General features: G+C 38.3%; 3 protein-coding genes and 1 pseudogene across 3 annotated transcripts; all 4 read left to right on the plus strand.

Moving 5' to 3' along the window:
* The first annotated feature begins 578 nt into the window (after nt 1-578).
* Nucleotides 579-2,758, plus strand: LOC113780954 (ankyrin repeat-containing protein BDA1-like). Its single transcript, XM_027326746.1, has 2 exons — nt 579-1,339; nt 1,792-2,758. The coding sequence occupies exons 1-2, from the start codon at nt 740-742 to the stop codon at nt 2,530-2,532; spliced, it is 1,341 nt and encodes a 446-aa protein (XP_027182547.1). The 5' UTR covers nt 579-739; the 3' UTR covers nt 2,533-2,758.
* A 7,143-nt stretch (nt 2,759-9,901) lies between these two features.
* On the plus strand, nt 9,902-14,853 carry LOC113779407. Its single transcript, XM_027324977.1, has 5 exons — nt 9,902-10,752; nt 11,448-12,274; nt 12,828-13,284; nt 13,654-13,720; nt 13,860-14,853. The coding sequence occupies exons 1-5, from the start codon at nt 10,123-10,125 to the stop codon at nt 14,573-14,575; spliced, it is 2,697 nt and encodes an 898-aa protein (XP_027180778.1). The 5' UTR covers nt 9,902-10,122; the 3' UTR covers nt 14,576-14,853.
* Nucleotides 14,854-19,438: 4,585 nt separating this feature from the next.
* LOC113781370 (ankyrin repeat-containing protein NPR4-like) lies at nt 19,439-21,493 on the plus strand. Its single transcript, XM_027327289.1, has 2 exons — nt 19,439-20,143; nt 20,637-21,493. The coding sequence occupies exons 1-2, from the start codon at nt 19,625-19,627 to the stop codon at nt 21,444-21,446; spliced, it is 1,329 nt and encodes a 442-aa protein (XP_027183090.1). The 5' UTR covers nt 19,439-19,624; the 3' UTR covers nt 21,447-21,493.
* Nucleotides 21,494-24,363: 2,870 nt separating this feature from the next.
* Nucleotides 24,364-25,146, plus strand: LOC113781747 (annotated as a pseudogene).
* The last annotated feature ends 1,191 nt before the right edge of the window (nt 25,147-26,337 follow it).

Raw genomic sequence — 26,337 nt, forward strand, 5'->3', positions numbered from 1 at the left:
AGTGATACACCAATATTAAACATATACTACCACACGTAGTTATGCATTAATGGTGAATTTCGATTGAATCCGAGCTAAGTCTAAAGCTCTAACAATTTTGTAAGTCGAGTATGAGATTCATAAATTTATAATGATGAACTACTCAACCCCTAAGCTCAAAAGTTCCAAACTCTAATTCTTTTGAGAGCTGAGTTGAACTTGCTAAAGTCCCGCTCATTAAGTCCGATTGATCGACTAAGAAGGATTGATTTCACACGTTGCGTTCACAAGCCGTGACTTTTTCAGAAAATCAGTAGTGTTGAGCAAGAGTTGAGAAATTCAATCTCCATTTCGTCTCTCAAAAGCAGTCCTTCCTGACTGACGCGTCCTGGTCTAAGCCTCTCTCAAGGTTTACCAAACTGCGTGTTAATCTATCTAGTCATCATCATAAACTAAAATAATTCTGAGTAGAAAGTGGAAACCTCCCGCTTTTTATTTTACAGATTGCTAATTCGTCGTCACTTTCGAAGACACTTCTCTGAAGCTGCCATGTAAGTTACTACGATCGATCTCCTAGATGTTTGCTGGCGGCAAAATACTGTGTCCGCGTCTGGTGTGACATTGCACTATGGCATTTTCTTCTTTCTGCTCAATGACTCTGTCAATGCATAAATGGAAAAGAATAGTAGAAGACTTCTTGAGAAGTCAAGTCAACGAGCCGAGCAGCAAATACCTTCCACCATGTATAAATCTGTCTTGAATGGCAATAAGGAGAACCCAATTTGAGAGGCTTAGACAGAAAACTAGAGAGGGAGAAAATCAGGAAAGGCTCAAACAGGAAACTAGAGAGGAAGAGATGGGGGAAAGGCTTAATGATGCTGCAGTTAAGGGTGATGCTGAAACCCACCTGCGTGATGCTGCAGTTAAGGGTGATGCTGCAACCCTTAAGCGGCTAATTCGAGAAGATCCACTTGTTCTTGCTAAAGTTAGTTTGAATTGCCAGGATAAGAATCCCTTGCACATAGCAGCAAGTCTTGGGCATGAGGAGTTTGTACAAGAAATTTTAGAAGTCAATGGTGAAATGTGCTTGGCTCGTGATCGACTTGGGAGAAATCCATTGCATCTCGCAGCTATCCACGGCAGAGTGACTGTCTTACAACAGCTGATTCGTGCCAAACCCCTAGCAGCTCGAGAAAAGGTTGCCGGAGGAGGGACTGTGTTACATTTGTGTGTCAAGTATAATCAGCTCGAAGCTTTGAAGTTTCTGCTCCAGACCATAAAGGATGATGAGTTCGTCAATTTGAAAGATGGTGATGGAATGACCGTGCTTCATCTGGCAATTTGTGATGAGCAAAATAAGGTGTGTTTTTAAGTGTACTGATAAGTGGGCGTTTGTTAAAGTAAATCTCTTTTAATTTTTAAGCTTCACCTCAATCTTGAGTTCATTTGAATGACTAGTGCAATTTAATCTTGTTCTTAATTCTCAGTTAATACAATCACTTTACCCGTTCACATCTTCCTTAATTGCATCCTGCATCTTGCCAGTAACATATCAAGTTTTCTGCTAGAAGTGATTTTACTGAACAGTGAACGCCTGCAATCTTCAACAAATGAAATTTGCATTCAACTTTGATGAACTGGGCAGGTAAAAATTGCACTTGAATGAGCTAGCTAATGAACACGAAAGTGCCAACTCAAGCATGGAAGTGGAAGTTTCTGAATCTTCTTGGCTCTATATGATTGACTTTGACTTGGTCTATCCAGTGACTTTTTTATCTAATTAGCTTGAAAAATATATATATATATATGCAGACAATCAAATACTTGTTAGACGGCAAGAAAGTGGATGTGAACGCGACGAATGCAAATGGGAACACCGCATTAGACCTCCTCCATGAAGAAGCTAACTCAGAAATTGCACAATACCTCAAAGACGCTGGAGCTGAAAGAGCCAAAAAGGACATAGCCGGCAGCGATTGGTTGTCTAGGAAAAGGGAGACACTAATGGTGGTGGCCTCACTAATTGCAACAATGGCATTTCAAGCTGGGGTAAGCCCCGCCGGAGGTGTTTGGCAAGACGACTCGTTACCAGGTGCAGAACCACATACTGCAGGAAAAGCGGTGATGGCATATAAACATCCAAGATACTATCGAAACTTCATCAGAACTAATACGGTAGCCTTTGTTTCATCTCTCAGCACAATTTTGTTTCTCATCAGTGGATTACCCTTCAGGCACAGGTTCTTCATGTGGGCTTTGATGGTGATCATGTGGTTGACGATTTCAGCCATCGCTACAGCTTATGGCATATCGATTGCTATAGTAACTCCAAAGGATCACAGGAAACAGCTGAGCCATGTAATTGAGACTGCAGTCACGGTGTGGTGTGGTGTGATGGCGCTCTTGCTGCTGGGAAACACGATGCGATTGGCAAACAGGTGGCTGAAACGTCGTGGTATAGATTTGTTCAAGAAAGTAAGACATCGGAATCGGGATGTTCAACCACAAACCAACCATAACCAAGAAAATCTGCAACAAATACATTGCAGTTGATTTTTATGTACTATCCTGCAATTCCAATTCTAATCTTCTGTAGATTGTACAACTTAGTTTGTAATATTTTTAAGATGAGCAAAAGAATTGGTGAAAATCCATCTATGTTTTGTAAGTGTGAGAGAATTATAAACGTAATTAAGTCCTAATTTGGAAGGACGTGGGGAACCTTCTTTAACCATATGGAGCCGAACTTTTGCTGGAAGATATGAATCTTCTTGGAATCATTTGGAAGAATTATTGCATTTATAAAGGGATTTTGTCAAATTCATGAACTTAACACTGGGAACATAGACTTGCAGAGTTTTACTAAAGAGAAAGGGAACAGGAAAACAGAGAGTTTTGTCTGTGAATTTTAAGTGTAAAAAGGAGCAGAAATTAAGCATATTTGCTAGCTAGTTCACACGACTGGAGTAATGGACAATAGCTGCCAATTAGTTTCACACTTTCACTGCTGCACTAAAACATAAACTGGAGCAAAGGAGCCACCATTTGATATCTTCCAACAAAGTTTCCACACATCACAATCCATAACTATCTTCACTCTTCACAACTAAATTTTAGAAGAAGCTAAATTCGAACAACTGAATCCATAAAAGCAGAAGAATCCACAAAAGCATTGCAAACATTATCTAGTTTCTTCAAAAAAAAAAAAAAAAGGCACTAGGAACCACAGATGACTCTAGCAGATCCCTGAGGAAAAAAAAAGAGAGAAACTAATACAAATTACAAAAGTTTAGGTTCTGTAAGACAAATATTAGCATTCAAAGAATTTAAAAGTGAAACAAAAGCACCAGGGCAAAATTGTGAAATTAATTTCACAATGCAAACCTTTGGCTTAGGTATAAAAGTTCACTGTTTAATAGAAAGAAACATCTGACTACTCATCATGATATAGATTTGAGTCGAAAAACAGCCAAAGCAAGAATTTGAAGCACCAAAACAGGGTAAAATGAATAAAGTAACTGCTTGGATTCAACAAAACATCCCAATTTAACGACAATATTATGCTGCATTTATCGAATAAGCCAAAAAAAAAAAAAAGAAAGGCAATTTCAACTTTGATAATTGTACTCACATGTCATCAAGTAGAATGACCAGGCGAAGGTGATCTCATCTCACACATCAAGGCCCTTAGTGAATAACGATCTTGAGCCCCTCAATACCTTCTTCTTCAATTTTTCTGACTGATTCTTCAGTAGATTGTCCACAGAATTGCACCTCAATCTTCTGCAAGTTGGGAATATCAGCGAATTCAAAGGGGACTTCCTCAAGGTCCTTACAATTTCGCAACTCTAGGTGCTCAAGGTTGGGAAGGGGTTCAGCGGAGGCAGTCCACCTGGCAATGTTCAGACTGTCTAACTTCAAGAATTTGAGTTTGAGAAATTCGCCTTCATTCATTTCCCATTCGCTTCCCTCAAAGGCTCTGGAAACCAAATTTAGGACCTCAAGCTGTTCTAGTCCTCCGATAGCAGATATTCGATCCCATGGTAGGCGAAAATTGGAGAGTGTCAATTTCTTGAGATTCACTGGGAAGCTGAGTTCACCTGGATGTAGAGCCTTGCCTAAGTAAAATATCTTCAGCGACTCCGACTCTGTTAGCAACTCCAATCCCGGAAATTGATTGCAGTTTTCAGAAGAATCCCAGGATTCTTTGAATATGCACTTCAATTTGCAGAGATTGGACAACCTGCTTAAGATCTTCTCTGTATCTTTCCCATATGAAAAAGATGGTGAGGAAAGGGTAACTAAATTGGCTAACGCAGAGGAATTCTCAGGCTCATCTTCCAAGTCGAAGACAACTTGGTTATTTACATGGAGGTGCCTCAGGCTCGTCATGCACCAAATGGTACTTGGCAACAGAATTTTATCTGTCAATCCCTTAACAATAAAAGTCTCGAGTTTCCAGAGATTGGCAATTGAAGGTGGAATTGATTCCAGATCCCCACTAACAGCCAAATACCTCAACTGAATCAACAATTCGATTCCTTTAGGAAAAGACATACCAATGTTGATGCTCTCTAAATCCAACACCCTCAGAAGTTTGAAGCGGTGGGAAATGAAGGAGATATCATATGGACGTCTGGGGTTTGTGTCCGTGGTGGCAAAGAATATCAAGGAACGGGTTTGAGGACCGGAAGGGCTTGAGTTAACAAAATGCTTCCGTTTCAGATTGAAGAACAATCGGTGCTTCTCGTATGTTACAGGATTTGGAGGACGATACTCATAAAAATCAGAACCACCATCTACATCATCAAATACAGTATATGGTTCATCATACCTGGTGATCAGCTGTAGAAAGTTCTCTTCTTTTGCTTTTGACAAGCACATTTGGCGCAGAAGATCATGGATGCGGCATGCTTTGGCCTGTCCCGTGGTTCCTTTTCTGGAAACTGTTACAAGGCTTCGGCCGATAAGATCCATCAAATAGTCCTCTGCAAGATCTTCTAAGCCTTCCAGCTTACTTTTCTGAATGAACCCTTCGGCTATCCACAACCTTATCAACTTGCGCACAGGAATATCTCTGTCCTCCAAAAATGCACCGATATATAGAAAGCATGCTTTTAAATGATCAGGCAAGTGCTCGTAACTTAACAGGAGGATCTCCATGCATGGCGTTTGTCGATCATCAACAATCCTTGAGCTTAAACTTTCTGCAATCGTCTTCCAAACCTTTTGTTTCTTTTCCGCCCTTTCAAGAAGACCAGCTATTGCAACAATTGCAAGAGGCAACCCCTTGCACTTTTCAGCAATTTCCTTCCCAACCTCCAATAGTTCCTCGGGACAATCACCATGAAATATCTTCATTTGTAACAACTTCCAACTTTCATCACTGGAAAATGGACGAAGGCTGTATGGATTAGTCTTTAGCTCGGCTTCCTCCAAGGACACACGGCTCGTCATCAAAATTCTACTGCCATTCTTATCATTTGGGAATGCCCTTTGTAATTCCCTCCAAGCTGTAGCATCCCAAACATCATCCATCACGATCAGATACTTTCTATTTTTCAAGCACTGGTACAACTTCATCTCCAAGTCTTCATCATTCATTTGGTGAATGCCATCCTTAAGCCCGGTATCGTTGCTTAAAATTTCGAGCAACAAATCCCTTTTATCATATTCTTGTGAAACAGAACACCATGCCCGAAAATAAAAACAACGTTCAACTCTGAGATCATTGTAAACTTTTCTGGCCAGAGTTGTCTTGCCAATGCCTGGCATACCAATAATAGAGATGATATCCAGCTCCAAAGATCCTCTTGTTAGTCGATCAATAGTATCTTTCATCTGGTCACCGAGACATACCACAGTTTCATCAATCTTAGGGGTCCTAGCTTGCATTAGTCTGGGGCTTGAGATCTTGGTGACTTTTGGAGCTCGGGCATCACAAGTTTTCCCCTCAAAAATTTGAGAGGCTTTTGTCTTGATAGATTTAATCTCTTGAAGAAGATCAGTAATCCATAACTGATGTTGCCAATGAGCACCAATTCCAACTTCTATCAAGTCGATGACATATTCCGCCTCATACGCCACATCGATAAAATGAGCAGCGAGGTCTTTCAAATCTGGATCCTGGCTATCTTGCTGAAGAATATTCATGAGAGACAATTTCAAAGACTCCAGATCCAACAGCATCTCTTCAATATGATGCTTCACTAAAGCTATTGACTTTGGATCACGTTGGTGCAGTTCCTTTATGTTATATAAGAGAGAATCAAGGAAGCCCGTCCTGTAAGTCTTCGGGATATGAGACTTATGAAAATGTGTCGACATCTCCCTTAGCTCTGACTTGATGAGTTCCATCTTGTGCAGCAAATTAGAGAACAAAATAATCCTTTTCTGGATGATCACTTCTGTCGTTTGCTCAAAAACAAACGAGTAAAAGAGAGATGTTACTCTCCTGGCAGCTGCTTCAAACTGTATGACGATTGAGTTCATTTCTGTTGTAATCTCCTTCAAGTGATTGCCAATAAACGCTTCAAACAACCCCAGCCCTTGATTAACAGTTTCAATTTGAAATTCTCCGAAGGCCATCAAACTTGCACCATTTTGCAACAACTGAGAAGCAACGGTTTCTGCTTTGGTAAAGACAACCTCCAAAAGCCATGCGTAAAGTAAACTCCTGGCCTCCTCTTCGGTAATTAGATTGGCATGAAAGGACTGATAAAGATTTTCTACTTTCTCAGTCTTTTCTTGAATAGTTGCAAAGGTTTCTTCCCCATCTTCTATCTTTGCCTGTGGCAGATACATTGTAAAGTTTCCAACGAAGTTCAAAACCTCCCTTAGGTCTTTAGTCTGACTCTTCTCCTTCATGAAGGTACTGCTGCTGCTCAGTATCAGTTGCTCCTTAAGAAAGACTTCTACTTTGAGAAGACAAATGAATAAGTATAACTCTTCCACATTGGCCGAGATTGATGCTGTTAATGGCAGCAGAACTTTTATTTCTTCTGAGAGACTCTGCATATCTTCACTGGATTCCTCTGGTTCATTAATAACAAAGGCTACCAAGGACTTCAACATCGGGAAAATTCCGTGTCCCTGTTCCCAATTTAAGAGAGAGCAGAGAAAGTAATCCGCCAAAGCTTCATTTCGGCCAGGGCTGATCTTGTTGAGAGATGTCAGGAAATTGAGAGTCAACTCCCAGAACTGTGGATTTTTGGGATCAATCTCGTGTTGTAGGAATATGAGATTGGACTCTAATACCTCTGGAGTAGTAGGATCAATCTCATGTTGAAGATACAGAGGATCAAGCGCCTTACTACTTTGTGCCGGAGTTTCATCGATTGCCCTGACCCAATAATGATAAGACTGATAAGCTATGCGTACAGCCAGAGACGCAACATGATTTAGGTAAATGTCAATCACAGTGTCGCTGCAGCTTTCGAACTCAAAATCCAGCACTCCAAGCAAGAAACTTTGGAGGGATGATACTTTGGTCGCCAGGGCATCCAGTTGTTCTTCTTGATCGTCATCAACAAATGCCCAGATGTATCTCAAAACCCCTTGTATGGACCGGAGGAACCTATCAAATTCAAAAGAATGGTCCAAGGAAGAAGTTTGAGATTCCAGTAAGCTAACTGAAAGCAGATGATGAAGAACTTGCCCGATTTCTGGCTTGAAAGGCTCAATCTTTTTCTCCAGCAAACGGAGCAAATGCAGAGCTTTCCGAGGCCTTTCTGGGATGAGATTCTGGGCACGAGCAATCACAAGTTCCTTTGCGATCTCGTCTGATGCAGCTTCAAGTTTGACGATGAGAGATCCCAAATTCTGCACCTTTTCTGCACCATGGATGCACCTGTGAATGTAAATCAGGATTCCTCTCAAACAGCTCCAATGGTCGAGTTGGAGGATGAGATTACCCAGTTTATGGTGCAATTCAGCGTGACCTGAAAAGTCTGCAGTTTGCCATTGGGCACGGAAATCCATTAAGGCAATTTCCAGTTGATCAAAATTGAAAAGGGAGAATTTGGAATCAGAAGCCATGTTCTGATGATTTGAACTATCTCTATGGGGAAATGCAAAGTGTTTCACTCTTTTACTGCTTCAGACAAGGGAATAATATTAGTCTTATATAGCAGTGCAAGTGGTATGGACATGTATTGATTTCTGGAGATTAGTAGAATCAATGGTTAGGAATATTTAATATTTTACATGAGAAACTGCCCACAAGAAAATTGAAAGCTTAGGAATTAATCTATTTTTGCTTCTAGATCATGATTATAGTAATGAGAAAGTTAGAATTAGCATGTTAAAGTCTACCTCCTACGGTGGAAAATGTAGAAGGGAACACTTTTTGGTTTCACATCTGCCAAATCCCAAGTACAAACAAGAACAAAACGGATAGAAAAGAAAACAAGGAATCAAATTCCCATGGTCGTTTCTTCTCTTGTTCAGACGATTCAATTGGGTTACACATTGATTGTTTTGTATAAAATTATTAAAAGGTAAATCGTTGAACACATCTCTCACATTTTGAAAAATAAATTTTTTCGTCCCTCACTTTTAAAAGTATAATTTTACATCCCTTACAAATTCATATTAATCAAATTTGGTCATAACCTAAGTTCCGATTAGTTTTTGGTTGGAATCCATCATTTTTTAAGGGCAAAATTGTCAAATCAAATTTTATTGAACCCGATTCATAGTTCCTCACATTTAGCAAAAATAAATTTTTTCGTCCCCATATTTTTCAAAATAAAATTTTCCATCACAAAGCAAAAGCTCGCCACATTAGACATTACACTCACACACACACACACAGATATATATATATATATATATATAAAATATGTAATAGGTAATCCCTTATTAGTTTAGGTTTTGATAGCTAAATCACCAATTATGAAAGTTCTAAATGTTAACTGAACTGTTAGCCACTTGAACAACCATTTGAACCAAATTCCAATTGGTTTCTTTATTTAAGTGATTAAGCAAATCCAGTTGAACACCTCGAGGCCGCAATGCCAAAATCAACATTTATTATTTGGATCAAGGGAACACATTTTTTTAATTTTTTTTCGAATGTGTAACGTATGGAAGTAATTTTGAACCCCCCCCCCCCCCAAAAAAAAACACGTATATTGTAATTTTTAGAAACACTTTCACAAACCTCCCTTGAGGTTTATGCTAGTTTTATACAGTACCCTCTATGTTTAAAAAATTACACCTACCTTCCCTCAAGATGTAAAACAACAAAAATAATCTTCATGAATTACTCAATTTAATATTCCATGAAGTGAAGTAATACATATTTAAAATTAAAGTTAACAAATTGTTAAAAAAAATGAGAAAAAACAAAGAGGAACAAAGAGTCAAAGATTCTCTCTTGTCCTAACTACTCGAAACAGCTCAATCCAAGTTTACTTAATATTGTAGTAATTTGGAAAAAAAATTCTAGATTCCTACAAAAATAGGTTACTTTCGATTAGTATCCATTATTCTAGATTCCTACTCAATTAGTATCCAAGTTTTTTTTTTTTGATTTGTCCATGTGATTTTTTTTTAATCTGAGGAAAGAGAAACGAATTTCTTAGATAGTTTTCTTAAGCTATGTGGCAATATATTAAGTATAAAATTACAAAAGAATTTTATTTATATAGAGAAAAATCCCCTAAGAGTAATATAGGATTATCAATGGGAATATTTTGCTTACATCAGCAAATTGAGGCCAAACTATTTTCTAAGGGAGGTTTACATAATTTTGTAAACCTAGAGGGTACTTCCTGCAATCATCATAAGCCTCAGGGGATGTTTGTGATATTATCCCTTATTTTTTAAGGAAGAGAATTGTCGGGTTGACTACGTTGTTGTTTTTACGGCGGTGGACTCCAACCGAATCCCAAAAGATTTGTTTGAAAAATCGGTAACCTAAGAAGTAGTCAACCGTCAGTGGATTAGAGAATTGAGCAGGTTGTTCAACTGTGACTTTTGAGGAAAGCATAGAAGTAAAGGAGTTGAATAATTCATAAAACAGCTGTTGATTAAAGAATAGTTGCTATAGCAGGAGGAGATCTCATGGGTCATCAAACCGTGTTTCGTTCCAAAGTTCATTCAAATTCTATCATTTGCCCCACAAAATAGTGAAACCGAATGCAGCTTATGAACTTGTTAATTGATGATAAAGAGGAAGAGCTTCAAACCAGAAAAACAAGGCTTTATCAAGCAGCCATGAACGGAACAGTCTCAATTCTATCACAAATCCTTCAAGAAGATCCTCTAATTCTCAATTCATTCCCCGTATCTTCTTCTTCCATGCTTGAAACTCCTTTACACGTAGCTTCCCTTCTGGGTCGGCTAGAAATCACGAAAGGATTCTTGACCCAGAAGCCCGAGCTCGCTAAATCACTGAATTCTAGGGGTTCCTCACCTCTGCACTTGGCTGCGGCAAAAGGATATGTGGAGATAGTGAAAGAGTTGGTCTTGGTGAACCCAGACATGTGTTTTGTGTTGGATCATGATGGGCGGAGCCCTCTTCATTTAGCTGTGATTAAAGGCCGGGTTGAAGTTTTGACTGAGTTGATCAGAGCTAAGCCGGAGGCGGCTTGGGTTTTGACTGGTAGAGGGGAGACTTGTCTGCATCTGTGTGTGAATTATAATCGGTTTGAGGTGTTGAAGGTTTTGGTTGAAAGATTGAAGAAAGAGATTGATCAGTTTGTCAACTGGAAAGATCAGAATGGGAATACCATTCTCCATCTTGCCGTGGCCAAAAAGCAGATTGAGGTAAGCTTGTGGTTTGGGAAATAGTCGCTAAAATCTGATATGGCGTTAATCCTGCCCTATGTTTGGTAAAATGCAGATTGTGTTCTGGAGCTAGGGTTGGGTAGTGGTTCTTGGTGTTTGTAATTTTTGATTTATTGCTGGCGTTTAAGTAGCCTGCTCAGCTATTTTTGAGTAACCATTTTAGCTTTCTAACTCAAGATTGTGTAAAATGACTGCTGATGGTAAACGGGATTAGTATATGAAGATACTACATGGAAGGCTATTCCAAATTTGGTCTTATCACCTGGAGGCCAAAAATGTTGGATGTATCAGTAATCTTTCTTTAGCCGTTTAAAGGGCGGGAAAACATTTGTAATTGTAGAATGCAGTCTGCAAATACAAAATTTTTTACCAAACAAATGCCTTCACTACTGCCAGCAACCAGTTAACAATTCTGGTTCGTTTAAGGCTGCTCGATGTGATATTGGCAGTCAGACTAGTTTAAAAATCTGCCATCATTTCTTTCTCTTAGTTTGTGATCAACAATTTTCATTATTCTCACTAGATTCTTTTCCTTCTATTATTCTTCTTTCTGGAAACTGTTTTGTTAGTTGCTGCTGGTTTTGTTCCTTAGTACTAATATGCATTTTGCTGAATGCATAAAAAATATATGTTGTAATATGGTGGTAACAGGCTGAATAACGATTTCTCTGCAGATCATCAAATATTTGCTGATCAATACAGAAATTGATGTTCATGCTCGAAACGTTCTTGGTTTAACTGCTCTGGATGTCTTGCTACAAAGCCAAGAAGACTTGAGAAACATGGACATTAAACAATGTCTTGAACACGGTAGTTCTTCATATATCAAACACACACCCTTAAGGGTACCAGTGGCAGATGCAGCCAGAACTACTTCATCGATTGCCAGGTTGCAGAATTTGCCGACTATCAGCAAAAACAAGCAGCCCAACAAGCATAAACAAACAGACTGGCTAGCTAAGATGCGAAGCGCATTAATGGTTGTAGCATCATTGGTTGCTACTGTGGCCTTTCAAGCCGGACTATCCCCTCCTGGGGGTGTATGGGCCAGCGATTATGTTGTAGATTCCAATGGCAACCAAGTGGAAAACCCACATTATGCAGGTCAATCAGTAATGGCAAGTAATCTCCATCAAGCATATGGTCAATTTTTGATCTTCAACACCATATCTTTCCTTGCTTCCTTGAGCATAATCCTATTACAGGTTAGTGGATTGCCTCTAAGACGACATCGGTGGATGTGGACTCAACTGGTCATAATGTGGATTGCCATCAGTACTCAAAGCATAACGTACTTCATTAGTTTTGTTAATTTGAGTCCTGGTCGTCTGAAAGGCACCCTCAGCCATGTGACTTGGATTTCAGTTCTAGTATGGTTCTGTCTTATGGGAGTTGTATTCATCAGTAACGTCGTTAGAGGGGTTCTCCATGTGCTTAGAAAGAAAGGATATGTTAAGGAAAAAGAGAGGGAACCTACAATTGCAGAAGAGGAGAATGATGAGCTATAATGATGAAGCTCATCATTTAGGTAATATTTAATAGTACTAGTGATCAGTATAAGAACTGTTTCGGGAGCAAGTAACTGAAAAATGTTGTAATAATATTGAATAACACTAACCCACTCGTCCCGTGTCATATATGGTTCTGGGACTAAATTACAAAAACTGTTCATCTAAGTTTCCTCTTGTTTCTTTTTCTTAAACATTTGTTTGAATTGCTTTACCAATCGCAGACTCCCAGTTTTTTGGTAGAAAGTATCCTGTTAAACATGCATATGCTATATAGTTGAAGGCAAATTTCCTACTTGTCCTAAAAAGTTCGAAAATTGTATTAAAAAAGCTTCTAATACTCAGCGGGTCCTCCTCGCTCCCCTAAACGTCTTGCCCTAGTATTTCAACTGACGTTTCTCTGATGCTGCCTTCAGTGATACGTAAACGTCCGGCATATTTACCGGGAAAGAAATGTGTCCTTGCCTTCAGTGATACGTAAACGTACGTCTTAAAAGAAAATTCTATGGGCTTTATAAAGTCTTGAGATTACCATAAGTTAACCAGGACTGCCACCCCATATTGTAGTATCAATACCACTTTTTATCAGTTAATTCATGAAGATCCACTTGCTCTTGATAAAGCTGCTTTGAAGTTTGAGGATAAGAATCCTCTTCACATAGCAGCAATACAGGGCCATGTAGATTTTGTAAAAGCAATCTTACAAGTTAAATCTGCTCATTTTATGTGTTGGACTCGTGATCGAGATGGTAGAAACCCTTTACATCTTGCTGCCATGTATGGCAGAGTGGCAGTCTTGCAAGTGCTAATTCATGCCGGATTTCGCGCAGCTCTGGAGAAGACAGACGGCGGGGGAACCATTTTACACCTCTGCATCAAATACAATCAGCTGGAAGCATTGAAGATAATGGTTGGCAAATTAAAAGATCCAGAGTTCGTGAATGCCAAAAATGAAGATGGCATGACCATATTGCACCTGGCCGTGTACTATGAGCAACATGAGGTACAAGTCCCAAATCATGTTGGCTTAGTTTGAAACAAAAATTGGCATTAAATTTTAAAAAAAAACTTTTTCCAAGAATTGTCCAGCACTAACAAGTAGCAAATCATCTTGGCTTAGTTGAATTGGGATACAGTCTTATCGGGTGCAAAAATTTTAACAGAGTGATTCCGATTAAAAATTTTTTGCGGTTCTACAGAGGGCCAAAGGCCCTTTACAAAGAAATTAGACTAGGAGTAGCTAGTCCTATAAAATCATTTGCTTAACACATTCTTAAGTACATCTGGGGGTTCTCTAAACACTTTCAGCCCTGGCTCCAAGCCCTGACTCAGTCTAGCTAGACAGTCTGCACTTGCATTGCCTTCCCTCCAGACATGCTTGACCTCAAAATCCCAGCCTTTATCCATCCTGCTTCTAATAAGTTTGATGAGGTTTAGGCGTGAGATATTCTCTCTGTAATTCATCAGTTCCAAATTTGGTAAATGCAGACCATCAAATACTTGCTAGTTAACGCTGGAGTAGAGGTGAACATCAAGAATGCAAACGGGAAAACGGTGTTAGACCTTTTGTTTGGGCAGGGAGTCACCAAAAGTTCAGAAATTTCAAGGTCTCTTCAGGAGGCTGGTGCCTTGAAAGCCAAGGATATTCACTCCCTATTGACGACCGGAAGCTCAAGCAGCTAGAGTGGTTCGACAAAAGCAGAGAAGCACTAATGGTGGTGGCCATACTTATTGCAACCATGGCTTTTCAAGATGGGATAAGCCCTCCAGGAGGTGTGTGGCAAGATGACTTGTTAGAAGGACCAAATCCACACACAATAGGAGAAGCTGTTATGGCACAAAAGCATCCAAAATATTACTGGCTTCTGATTCGGACAAACACAATAGCATTTGTTTCATCTCTGAGCACAATTATTTTGCTCATTCGTGGGTCGAGCATCCCCAGCAAGTACTTTATGCCGCTGTTGGCCTTCGTCATGTGGCTAGCCATTGCAACCATAGCCATACCTTATGCTATAGCACTTGTTACAGTAGCACCAAAAGGAGCAAGAGGGCGGCAATTGGGTAATACAAGTGATATTCTAGTCATCCTACTCATGGTCTGGAGCGGTTGGATGGTCGCAACCCTGTATGAGATAAACGCTCTGTTCAAGAAATGGCTGAAAATTCGCCGGATGGACAGCAGAAGCTACTTGTTTTCTGATTTTGGCAGTCAGGTGCTCTCTCGGCTCAGCTTGCGGGCACCCAGGCCTAATGGCAGAGTTACTCCACCTACCCCAACCCCACAACCTTGACATGCGGTTTTCTGTTTCTGGGAATTGTAGAGTGACAAATGGACAGAAGGGTTTGTGATGCAGCACTGGAAGGAGATGTACCAGTTTTTATCAGTTAATTCAAGAAGATCCACTTGTTCTTCGTAAAGCTGATTTGAAGTGTGAGGATAAGAATTCTCTTACGTGTGTTTAGTGCGTGATTGTTGAAGAATTTTCAAAATAAAGAGTTGCAACTCTAATGACTAGTAGTTGGTTATGGTGCCTATTCACTAAAGCCATGGATTAGCGAATGGGTATGTTCATTTTCAAGGGACATGAATAGCTCTTTAAATATAACCAACCAATTAGTTTGTATATGGAGTGATTTGGATTATTATAATCACTAGGGGTGGCACCCGCGCTCGACGCAGGAATTGTAACCTTTGTAGGGAAAGCAGTTTGTAATTGAAGATGTGTGCAAATGCAAAGTATTATAAGGACACCACAGTGCAACAGTGTTAAAATATATAAGGATACCATAGTATGATAGCAAGCATAGCAAAGGCATAATCGTCTATATAAGTGCAGAGTCATAGTTGAGGCAGCATGGCCTTAGGTGGAGTTTCAGCATTTGGTTAGATGCTTGGTGGCTTCTTCTGTAAGTAGGTGATATAGACCATCTTGCATTGTAGGCTTTGTAGCCAATGCATGAAAATAATGCATTAAATGTAGAGCTGGCAATTTGTCCCAAGTCCCAATGGGCTACCCATGCCCAAAGGAACTTTGGGCGGGATGGGTATTATAATTTGGTATTGGGTTTAAGTTGGGACACATCCCAACTATACCCATTAATGAATGGGAAAGGGTGGGAAATACTTGGGTACCCATTGGGCTCAAATAGCAAGGGCTCCATTTGGATTAGCTGTTTTTGGGGAGTGTTTTTGAAATATTTTATTGTAGTAGTGTATATGAAAAATTTTTACTATAAAATTTTTTTGAAATATTTGATATACTAATATGGATGGGATGTTTCTTGAGTTATTGTATATTACTGTAACATTGTATTTGAAAAACTTATTTTTTGAAAAAATAGCCAATCCAAACGGAGTCTTAGATTCAAAAATTATCTTTAACAATTTTTATGGTCATACCAGCGAATATAATCTAGTAGTCTTCCTAGTCATTATCCACAAGAATTTCCAGCATTTTAGTCAGTTTAGACCTGTCATCCTTGGACAATGATGAGGGTAAATATTCAACATCCTAAGGACCTTGGCCATCTTGATATATATTGGAATATGGTTGTATATCTATCTTTTCCTTTATTTGTTAATCCAATTTTTGGTGGGAATCTTGAGTATAAAGCACTTGCATGTTTATTTAATAAAACTAAAAGAAATTTAATAAATCAAAAATATTAAAATTATATAAAAAATAAAAAATGAATTAAAGGAAAAAAAATATGTAGAAAATGGATTTGGGTATTGGGCGGGATCAATCTAAACCCATCCTAAAGTGATCCCGCCCAAGTTAGTTCCAAAACACATATGGGTAAGGTTGGGCCCAAACCCATATAACTCGGTTCTATCTCAAACCCAAGCAAATCCCGCCCATCCCGCCCATTTTGCCACCTCTAATTAAATGGAACAATTGTTTTAGAAAGTACATTGATGACAAATCTGCTGCTGGATGAACCCCTTGTCTCACATTTGAATTTTGAACTCGAGTCACCGGCAAACATGTAAGGATAGAGTTACAAATATAATTGCAAATTCCCCAATATAGTAACTGTTACATTGGAAAATTGGATACACACACATATAGAATCTACCTAAAAAACACAGGGCAAGAAACCTTATCTCTTCAGACACCATCTTGGTAATACGAAGCTTAAGAGACTCATCCAACCATACTTTGTGTATACGACCTCCATTATTGTAGATTCCTAAAAAACTGCTCAACAAATGCTTCAGAAGAGCAAAAGGCTTTCCATTTCAGTTTAGAGATGCTTTCCAAGAGGTCCCTCATCTTCCATCCACTGCTATTGTATCAAAGAGGCCATAATTGCTCGCTCTAATCATCCTACTTTTTAGAGCAACTCAATTGATTTTGTAAAAGTTTAGAAGGGAAAATGTTTGCAGTTACATTTCCACCATCAAGCATTGAATTAATCTTGTTCTCATTGCATTCATGTGAGCATGTAAACATGCTTCAATAATTCAATTAACCCCTCGGAGTCTTTGCACAAGCTCAATTACTTATCTGACCATTTGCAGCAATTACAAATCCATGGAAGAACCTCTTTGTCTTGACTGCACAGCTAACAGCCACTTTGAAAAGTAAAGTCGAAACAATCACTCCATAACCACACATTCACAGTGTAAGCATCATCGCACTAAGGGTATGGTGGGTAATGCACACACCAAAACGCATACCATGCTGGTACTCTAACCTTATCGATCAGTCAAACACCAACTCCTTTTTATATATGTATAGGATTCAAGTATTCTTCCAAAGTTCTCCATAAATATAGACAAATATGTCAAACTCTTGAGTGCTTTTAGTGAAATGATTTCGTTAGTATAAAACTCAATCAATCACTAGATTTCGTTATATCCTGAAAGTTAATTTGTGGAACCCTTTTTCGTACCAAAATTGTAGGGGCAAAAGTTTAAGGACAGTGACATTTGTAACACCCCTTCAAACCATCTCTCTTGATCTAATATTGCTGTATAAAGGTATGCCTTAAATTTTGTTGTAAAGGTGATGAGGATGGAAGGAAGGCTTTACACCTCGCTGCCATGAGCGGCAAACTAGAAGTCCTGGCAGCAACTGTTCAAAGTATAATAAGCTTGGAAGCATTGGAGATGGTTGCCGAGGCTATAAGTGATCGCGGTCTTGTGAATGCCAAGAATGATGATGCCATGACAATATTGTATCTGGAAATATACTAACTAGTAGATTGACGTGTATATATATATATATATATATTTTCCCTTGGCTTGGGTCTTTTATTTTTTGCAGGGACTTTTTCTTTCTCAAGCACAAAAAAGGCACAAAAAGGAAAGTAATACCAATCATTCCTCGCATACTGTTAATGAAAAATTTTATTATGTAAGAATCAAAATAAGCGATTTTAATCTTAGAAAAAAATAGCCACTTTCGTTCCCTAGTGAGTGGTCACATTTTTAGTTAAATTTTGGTCGAAAGTTATAGGTACGTTAATATTTCAGTCAATTGGTTTAACCTTCTATTTTGAATTTTCTCGGTTCTTCTAATCCTTAACCCCATTTTCATCTCCAATCATGGACACATGAAACGTTTGCGGCTTATTTCAGTTCGAATGAGGGTTGCATAATAACTATATTATGTAACATAATAATATATTTTAAATTATTAAAATAGTAAAATTTTTAAATTGACGGTTCAATCGATTCATCGGTTGAACCGTCGGATCGTTGACTGATCAACGAATTTAATACTTAGTTAGTTTAATTAGCAATTCAATTCGATCCTATGATTGGTTCACGGGATTATCTGGGTCCGACAGCCAAACCGAGTCGGATTTTATAACTATGGTCTAATGGCTTCCCGCCTTCCCGTGGCCGCGGGCATCAGATCTTCAAGAACATGTCGGATTCACGGCCCTAGACGCTCCAGGCTCCTGCTGATACACTACCATACCGTATTGGTGGAGATCTAGAGTTTCCAAACGGTCATCTTTGGCCCCAGCCACTCTTGCAGTGCTGATATACTACACTACCCTCCATTATGTCTTTTATTTATTATTTTTCTTTAGTTTAATTTGATTTTACATAGAAAGAAACATGGTGGCAATTAGGTGAGACAGAGGAAGAGTGTATAAAAGCTGGAAACAAGAACATATGCAAAGAAAGTAAAGATGTGATAAAAAAAATCACAAATAATGAGTTGGCATACACTTATAAATGGACCCTCCTGCTGATATAGTGACCAGAGTAAAGGAAAATGGGACAAGAACGATCATCATAAGGATCGTTCCTGAGCAATTTATGGTCAAGATATGGCCAAAAAAATTTGTACGGTCCAAATTTTATTTTGTATCTCGATTTTAATAATATGTGTGGGACTCATAAAATTTTATTTTAAAATTACACGTTATTGAAAGTAAGTTATATTATATGCAAACAAAGTTACGCGCCGTGCAAAATGTAGATTCCTGCCTGTGGTCCTAAACAGAGTAAAGGTACAAGTCCATTTAAGCCAGAACTGTTCTAGCTGAGAAAATTTGACTTTTCTAATTGTCTGCAGGAGTTGATGCGTAGTTAGAAATATAGTAATGTCCTGTCCTCCTTGCTCCCCGAAAAGCAAAAGACTTGCCCTTCTATCAACTGAAGTTCTCGGAATCTGCCCGCTGAGTACCCCTCTTGAGCACATAACAACATCAGACATGTTTACCTTAAGAACTAATGAACAAACTAATAACTGTTGCAAAGGTTCGTGGTTCAGATTTTACCAAGAAGACAAAAAATTCAAATTGCAAGATCAAAGTAAAAAAATGACATGTAACATGTAATTCTAACTCAATTAACTTGCAGGAATTCATATGAAGGATAGTTGAATACAATATATTTTTGTCATAAAAATCTCTGTTTTACACTGCCTAGACACGATTACACCAATGATTGTTCCGCCCCTTTCCTTTACCTTTTTAAGGACCTGATTCCATTTCTCATGCGATGTAGTCATTCTTTACTGAACCAAGACCGTGTCAAATGCTCAAAATTTAAAAGAAAATCCTTTGGACTTAACAAAGTCTTGAGATGACTATCAAGTCAACCAGCAGTCACCCTATCCCGGATAAATCCTTCCTGCGTCCTGAAAACAAGTGTGAGATACTTTAAAGCCTTGTAAAAAGGGGAACCACAGGGGGGGAAATGGAGAGGAGGCTGTTAAAGCCCTTGTCTGCCAACCGAAGTTTCTCTGGAGCTGCCTTGAATAATATGACAGCGTCCGGGATATTTACCAGAAAAAGTTTGTGTCCTTGTCTCATTTAATATGCACGTCCTAACCATATTGTAGTATAAATCTTTGCTGCGCAGTGAAATAAATATGGGATGCTTAAGTGAAACCCATAAACAGGGAATTGGAGGGTTACAAATGGACAGAAGGCTTTGTGATGTAGCGCTGGAAGGAGATGTTACCTCTCTTTGTCAGTTAATTCATGAAGATCCACTTGTTCTTGATAAAGCTGCTTTGAAGTGCTTGGATAAGAATCCTCTTCACATAGCAGCAATATTGGGCCATGTAGATTTTGCAAAAGAAATCTTACAATTTGATTCTGCTTTTTTTATGTGTTTGGCCCGTGATCGAGATGGCAGAAACCCTTTACATCTTGCTGCCATGTATGGAAAAGTGGCGGTCCTGTTAGTGCTAATTCGTGCCGAATTTCAAGCAGCTCTGGAGAAGACAGATGGCGGGGGAACCGTTTTGCACCTCTGCATCAAATACAATCAGCTGGAAGCATTGAAGATACTGGTTGACAAATTAAAAGATCCAGAGTTTGTGAATGCCAAAAATGAAGATGGCATGACCATATTGCACCTGGCCGTATACTATGGGCAATATCAGGTACAAGTCGCAAATCATGTTGGCTTAGTTTGAAACAAAAATTGCCATTAAAAAAAAAAAAAACTTTTTGCAAGAATTGTCCAGCACTAACAAGTAGCAAATCATCTTGGCTTAGTTGAATTGGAATGCAACAATCTTATCTGGTGCAAAAATTTTAACAATGTGATTCCGAGTGGAAAAAATTTTTTTTTTTTGGGGGTCTAAGGAGGGCCAAAGGCCCTTTACAAAGAAATTAGACTAGGAGCAGCTAGTCCTATAAAATCATTTGCTTATCACATTCTTAAGTACATCTGGGGTTTCTCTGAACGCTTTCAGCCCTGGTTCCAAGCTCTGACTCAGTCTAGCTAGACAGTCTGCACTTGCATTGCCTTCCCTCCAGAGCTGCTTGACCTCAAAATCCCAGCTCTTTTCTATCCAGCTTCTAATAAGTTTGATGAGGTTTAGGTGTGAGCTATTCTCTGTAATTTCTCAGTTCCAAAATTGGTAAATGCAGACCATCAAATTCTTGCTAGTTGACGCTGGAGTAGAGGTGAACATCAGGAACGCAAACGGGAAAACCGCGTTGGACCTTCTGTTTGGGCAGGGAGTCACCAAAAGTTCAGAAATTTCAAGGTCTCTTCAGCAGTCTGGTGCCTTGAAAGCAAAGGATATTCGCTCCCCTACTGACGACCGGAAGCTCAAGCAGCTAGAGTGGTTCGAGAAAAGCAGAGAAGCAATAATGGTGGTGGCCATACTTATTGCTACCATGGCTTTTCAAGCAGGGATAAGCCCTCCAGGAGGTGTGTGGCAAGATGACTTGTTAGTAGGACCAAATCCACACACAATAGGAGAAGCTGTTATGGCACAAAAGCATCCAAAATATTACTGGCTTCTGATTCGGGCAAACACAATAGCATTTGTTTCATCTCTGAGCACAATTATTTTGCTCATTCGTGGGTCGAGCATCTCCAGCAAGTACTTGATGCCGCTGTTGGCCTTCGTCATGTGGCTAGCCATTGCAGCCATAGCCATAACTTATGCTATAGCACTTGTTACAGTAGCACCAAAAGGAGCAAGAGGGCGGCAATTGGGTAATACAAGTGATATTCTAGTCATCCTACTCATGGTCTGGAGCGGTTGGATGGTCACAACCCTGTATGAGATAAACGCTCTGTTCAAGAAATGGCTGAAAATTCGTCGGATGGACAGCAGAGGCTACTCGTTTTCTGATTTTGGCAGTCAGGTGCTCTCTCGGCTCAGCTTGCGGGCACCTAGGTCCAGTGGCGGAGTTACTCCATGTACCCCAGCTACCCCACTACCTTGACTTGTGGTTTTCTGTTCCTGGTGAAATTTAACGATTAATTGTGGAAATTAATGATTTAATGTTCATTCGTACAATTAGTAGTGCTAGTGCTTAAGGCATACTCTAACGTATGTGCAGTTAATAAAAAATATATTTGTTAAAATTATCTCTTTAAAAAATTTGTATAGGCTTTATAGGTCAAATTCCATTATAATTAAAAGGTTTTTATCACTTTACCCCCTTAATGTTTGGTACTACTATCAATTTCCCATTTAATGTTATTTTTTAGTCACTTTACCTCTAAGACTAACGGTTAAACATAACGGAGTTTGTTAAGTAAAGTAAAAAGACAAGTTTAGCCCTAAAAGTTATTATCACTTTACCTCTATAAACTATAGTTTCATTATCTATTTACCCCATAAAGTTATTTTTTAGGTAATTTATTTCACCATTAAACTAACTTAACAAGTTAAAAAACTTTAGAGAAAGTACCCTTCTTTTTGTATAATAAAAATAATAAAAAATTTAAAGTGGCTCTTTTCAATTTTAATATCAAGAAAATAGTCAAAGTATTAATCTCTTTCTTCTTGGCAATCTTATTAATATTAAAACAAATAGAAAGATCGGGAGGGGGAGGGAAAGGGGGAGAGAGAGTAGAGAGAGAGAGAGAACTCAATTCTTTTTAAAAAAAAATAAGAAAGAATTAAATACTTTTATTATTTTAAAATTATTTTACTTTACTGTTTACCACCAAATTTCAATCCTAATTCCAACAACCTTTAACTAATACGATAATGTTACACTTTTCTTTATTATTTTCTTTGCGAAATCTAATTTTCTGTCTCCTTCTTTTCTATCTTTTTTCTTTTCCTAGTATTAATAAGTGTGAAAAAAGAAATTTGACAAAATCCTTTATTTTTATATTTTTCGATATCTTAAAGTAAAAAAGAAGAATAATCATTCCAACTTTTTTTTAATTATATATATAAAAGGGTCAATATTTTTAAAAATTTTTGACTATACTAGTTAGATTAACGATGAAGTAAAATGTCTAGAAAATAATGTTAGGAATTAAAACGATTATATAACTATAATTTAAAGGAATAAAGTAATAATAACAATATAGTAATGCTACAGAATAAAAGTGTATTTTTATCCAAAATTTCTTAACATGTTGAGTTAAATTACTTATAAGGGTGAAGTGATTAAAAGATAACGTTAGGGAGTAAACTGATAGTAGTGATATAGTTGAAGGGGATAAAGTAATAATAACCCTAATTAAAATGTAGATAATCAAACACACAGAAGATGATGGGACTAGAGCAGACTACGTGTGTGATTGTGCTGATGCGAGGGAGTTGTCGTTAGTGGATAACTGAACCCATAAATACTTTCTGATTTAAATAACCATCTGCTGCTAATTGTGGAGAATTTTTTGGATTAAATTAGGACAAATTTGCCCTTATGATTAAGGATATATTAGAAATTTTAAAAAGATGATACTGTGTATTTACACCGTATAATGACATTCTTCCTTTATACATTGTATAAACATTAAAAAATAAATAAATTACTACAATTATAAATAGGAATGAGCCAAAAAAAAAATTTAAAAGTTAAGTGTGATTGTGCTTATTGTGGTCATGATGTTCAGCTTAATATTATCTCATCTCTCTATGAGATCTGTAGCTTGGTCAAATTGTTGAGGAACTTCGGCATCTGGTTCTGGGCCTCTGGCTGGATTGGATAAGGCCCAAAATACTTGAATTGGTTAAAACTAGGCTGGTCGGCCTCACGCAGGCCGTGGGGTGGCGTGAGTGAACATTAATCATTTGTTGGAATGTTGGCCGCAGTATAAATAACATCGGTGCTTAAAAATAACATGCGCTCGTTGGGAGAAGTATCGGATATTAGCTTTATAAAAAATGTAATTAATTCGAGAACGTGTTTAAATGTAAAGGTACAATAATTGTGATTATATATAGGGTAAATTACACTTTATTCCCATGTGATTTAGTATTTATGTACATAACCCCTTTATAGTTTCAAAAGCTATGCATAACTCTCTCATGTTTTGGATTAAAGTGTCAAAATAACGGAATTTGCAATTTATAACGAAATCACCTAAAATATCAAAAATATCCCTATGTAAAGTTAAAAATTATTTATTAACCACAAGGAGGTTATGTGTATATTTTGAAAATCATAAGGGGGTTATATGGTAAAATATTAAATTATAAGGAGATTATATGATAAAACATAAAATCATACGGGTTAGTGTGTCATGTATATTATATTTATATATTTTGGTTATTTCAACCATTTTAATTTTTAAACAAGGGTAATTTAAACATTTTATAAGGTTCCATTACAAATGGTCATTTCCGTCACTTTGACAGTTTAATGCAAACCATGAGTGGGAATGTATAACTTTTGAAACTATAGGAGAATTATGTACAACAAAACACTAAACCATAGGGGGGTCAAATATAATTGGGAAAAGAGTCCCAATGGCCCTCCAACTCTTTCCCAAGTAAAGTTTTAGCCCTCCAATAATTAATGTTAAAGTTTTGGCCCTCGATCTAATAAAATAGTATATTCATGGTCCTTCTGTCAAATCCAGCAGTTAAAATTGACGAAAAGTATCATCTTGTGAGAATATCAAGGGTATTATAGTCTCTAAGCAAAGAAAAGTAAAAATACTTTCATCACTGATTTTTTCTCCAACAATTTTCACTTCTTTTTCACCACTAATCAGTCCCTTGCCTCTCCAGTGATGGTCGGGTCGCCTTCAACTTCAACAATCTTGAAGGGTGCTAGTGGAAGCCCAAGAACCACTACATCGGCCTCTGCTAGTGGTAAAACAGGCCGAGCTTCTTTATCGGCTACTCTTTCCCACTTTCCCTCCAAAAAAAAAAAAAGAACTCTCCGACCTCTCTACAACCTAACCCTAGCCATTTTTCCTCTGAATTTCCCATCAGAGATGTTTGAATTAAGGCTGGTTCAGGGTAGTTTGTTAAAGAAGGTTCTGGATGCCATAAAAGATTTGGTGAACGATGCGAATTTCGACTGTTCCTCGAGTGGCTTCTCCTTGCAAGCCATGGACTCCAGCCACATCGCGCTGGTGGCTCTGCTGCTCAGATCCAAAGGCTTTGAGCACTACCGCTGGACCGTAATTTTTCCATGGGGATGAATCCTAATAATATGGCTAAGATGCTCAAGTGCGCCGGAAACGATGACATCATCACCATTAAAGGCGACGATGGCAGTGGTACTATTACCTTCATGTTTGAAAGTCCCACTCAAGATAAGATAGCTGATTTTGAAATGAAGCTTATGGACATCGACAGTGAGCACCTTGGAATTCCAGAAACAGAGTACTAAGCTATTGTTAGGATGCCTTCAGTTGAGTTTGCTAGAATTTGTAAAGATCTCAGCAGTATTGGTGATACAGTGGTGATATCTGTGACAAAAGAAGGCATAAAATTTTCAACAAGAGGTGATATTGGGTTTGCTAATATAATTTGTTTGCCAGCAGAATACAACTGTTGACAAGTCAGAGGAAGCAACTATTATAGAAATGAATGATCCAGTGTCCTTGACGTTTGCCCTTAGGTATTTGAACTCTTTTACCAAGGCAAGCCCATTGGCAGAGATGGGTTATGTAAGATTTTACCTGACGCCTAAGATTGAAGAGGATGAAAAAGAGACAAAGCCTTGAGTTTGAATGCTCCAGCAGTGGACCCAAACCTTTTGCTTAGAGACTATAATGTCCTTGATATTTGGTCGTGCATCTCATGAGATGATGCTTTCCGTCAATTTTAACTGTTAGGCTTGACAGAAAGGGCCACGAATATACTATTTTATTAGATCGAGGGCCAAAACCTTAACATTAATTATTGGAGGGATAAAACTTTACTTGGGAAAGAGTTAGAGGGCCATTGGGACTCTTTTCCCAATATAATTTTCCTTTTTCTATGTTCACATGATAATTTTGATACAATTTAGGTTTCAAAACAATTTCCCCTGCATTATGCTTACGCTGCATTTTTTACTGTTGCTTAAAACACTACTCAGCCATCTATTCTGAACGTCAATCATAATCTCATGAATCTTCTCCAGAATCATGGCTAGTCGACTCATTTATGATTTGCTCAAACCCCTTACCAAATTGCAGAAAAATCGACAGGAGAAAAAAAAAATCTATGTTCATTTGACCCGTAGCCACATTTATACAAGGGCAAATTATCCAATTGGCCCTTTAACTCTTTGTCTAGGTAAAATTAAACCCCTCATCTATTTTTTGCTGACTTTAAGCCCTTGAATTTGTAAAAGTGGGAAACCGTAGCCCTTTTAGCCAGTTTCTCCGGTTTTGCAACCGGAGGACCAATTCACACGAATGCAAGTGTGCTTCTTGAAAGGGCATTTTTGTCCGCATACTCTAAACAAAAAGGGCACAACTCCTCCACCTTCCCTCCATTTTTCTAACCCAACCCAACTGCTAGTCGAAACTTCACAGCAACAGCCTTACCCATTTTCATCTTCTCTTGAGGTTCTTTGCGGAGGGAGAAGAGCAAGAGAGTTAATTCCTACTTATCAGGTTTGGGTATCAACGACATTGAAGCAACAATGGAGGGATGGCAAATCAGGCCGAAAAATGAATACTTTGATCCTGTTCTCGCTTATGGTATGTATATTCGTTTGAACCTTTAAATGTGAAATAGGTAGCATATTTAGTGGTCGGATAGGTGAAGAGAGTAAAATTTTGGTGGTGGAGATTACTGAAAGTGACGTGCCAGTGGTCCTAGATGTGGGGGGTATGGTGGTGGGCACCGAAGTTTATTGTTTAGTTGTTCAAAAAGTGTAAGGATTTACGAATAATTAGCATTTCATTAAAAGTTGGAACTTTTTT

The sequence above is a fragment of the Coffea eugenioides genome, chromosome 8, assembly GCF_003713205.1.
Source record: "Coffea eugenioides isolate CCC68of chromosome 8, Ceug_1.0, whole genome shotgun sequence".
Classification (NCBI taxonomy): Eukaryota; Viridiplantae; Streptophyta; class Magnoliopsida; order Gentianales; family Rubiaceae; genus Coffea; species Coffea eugenioides.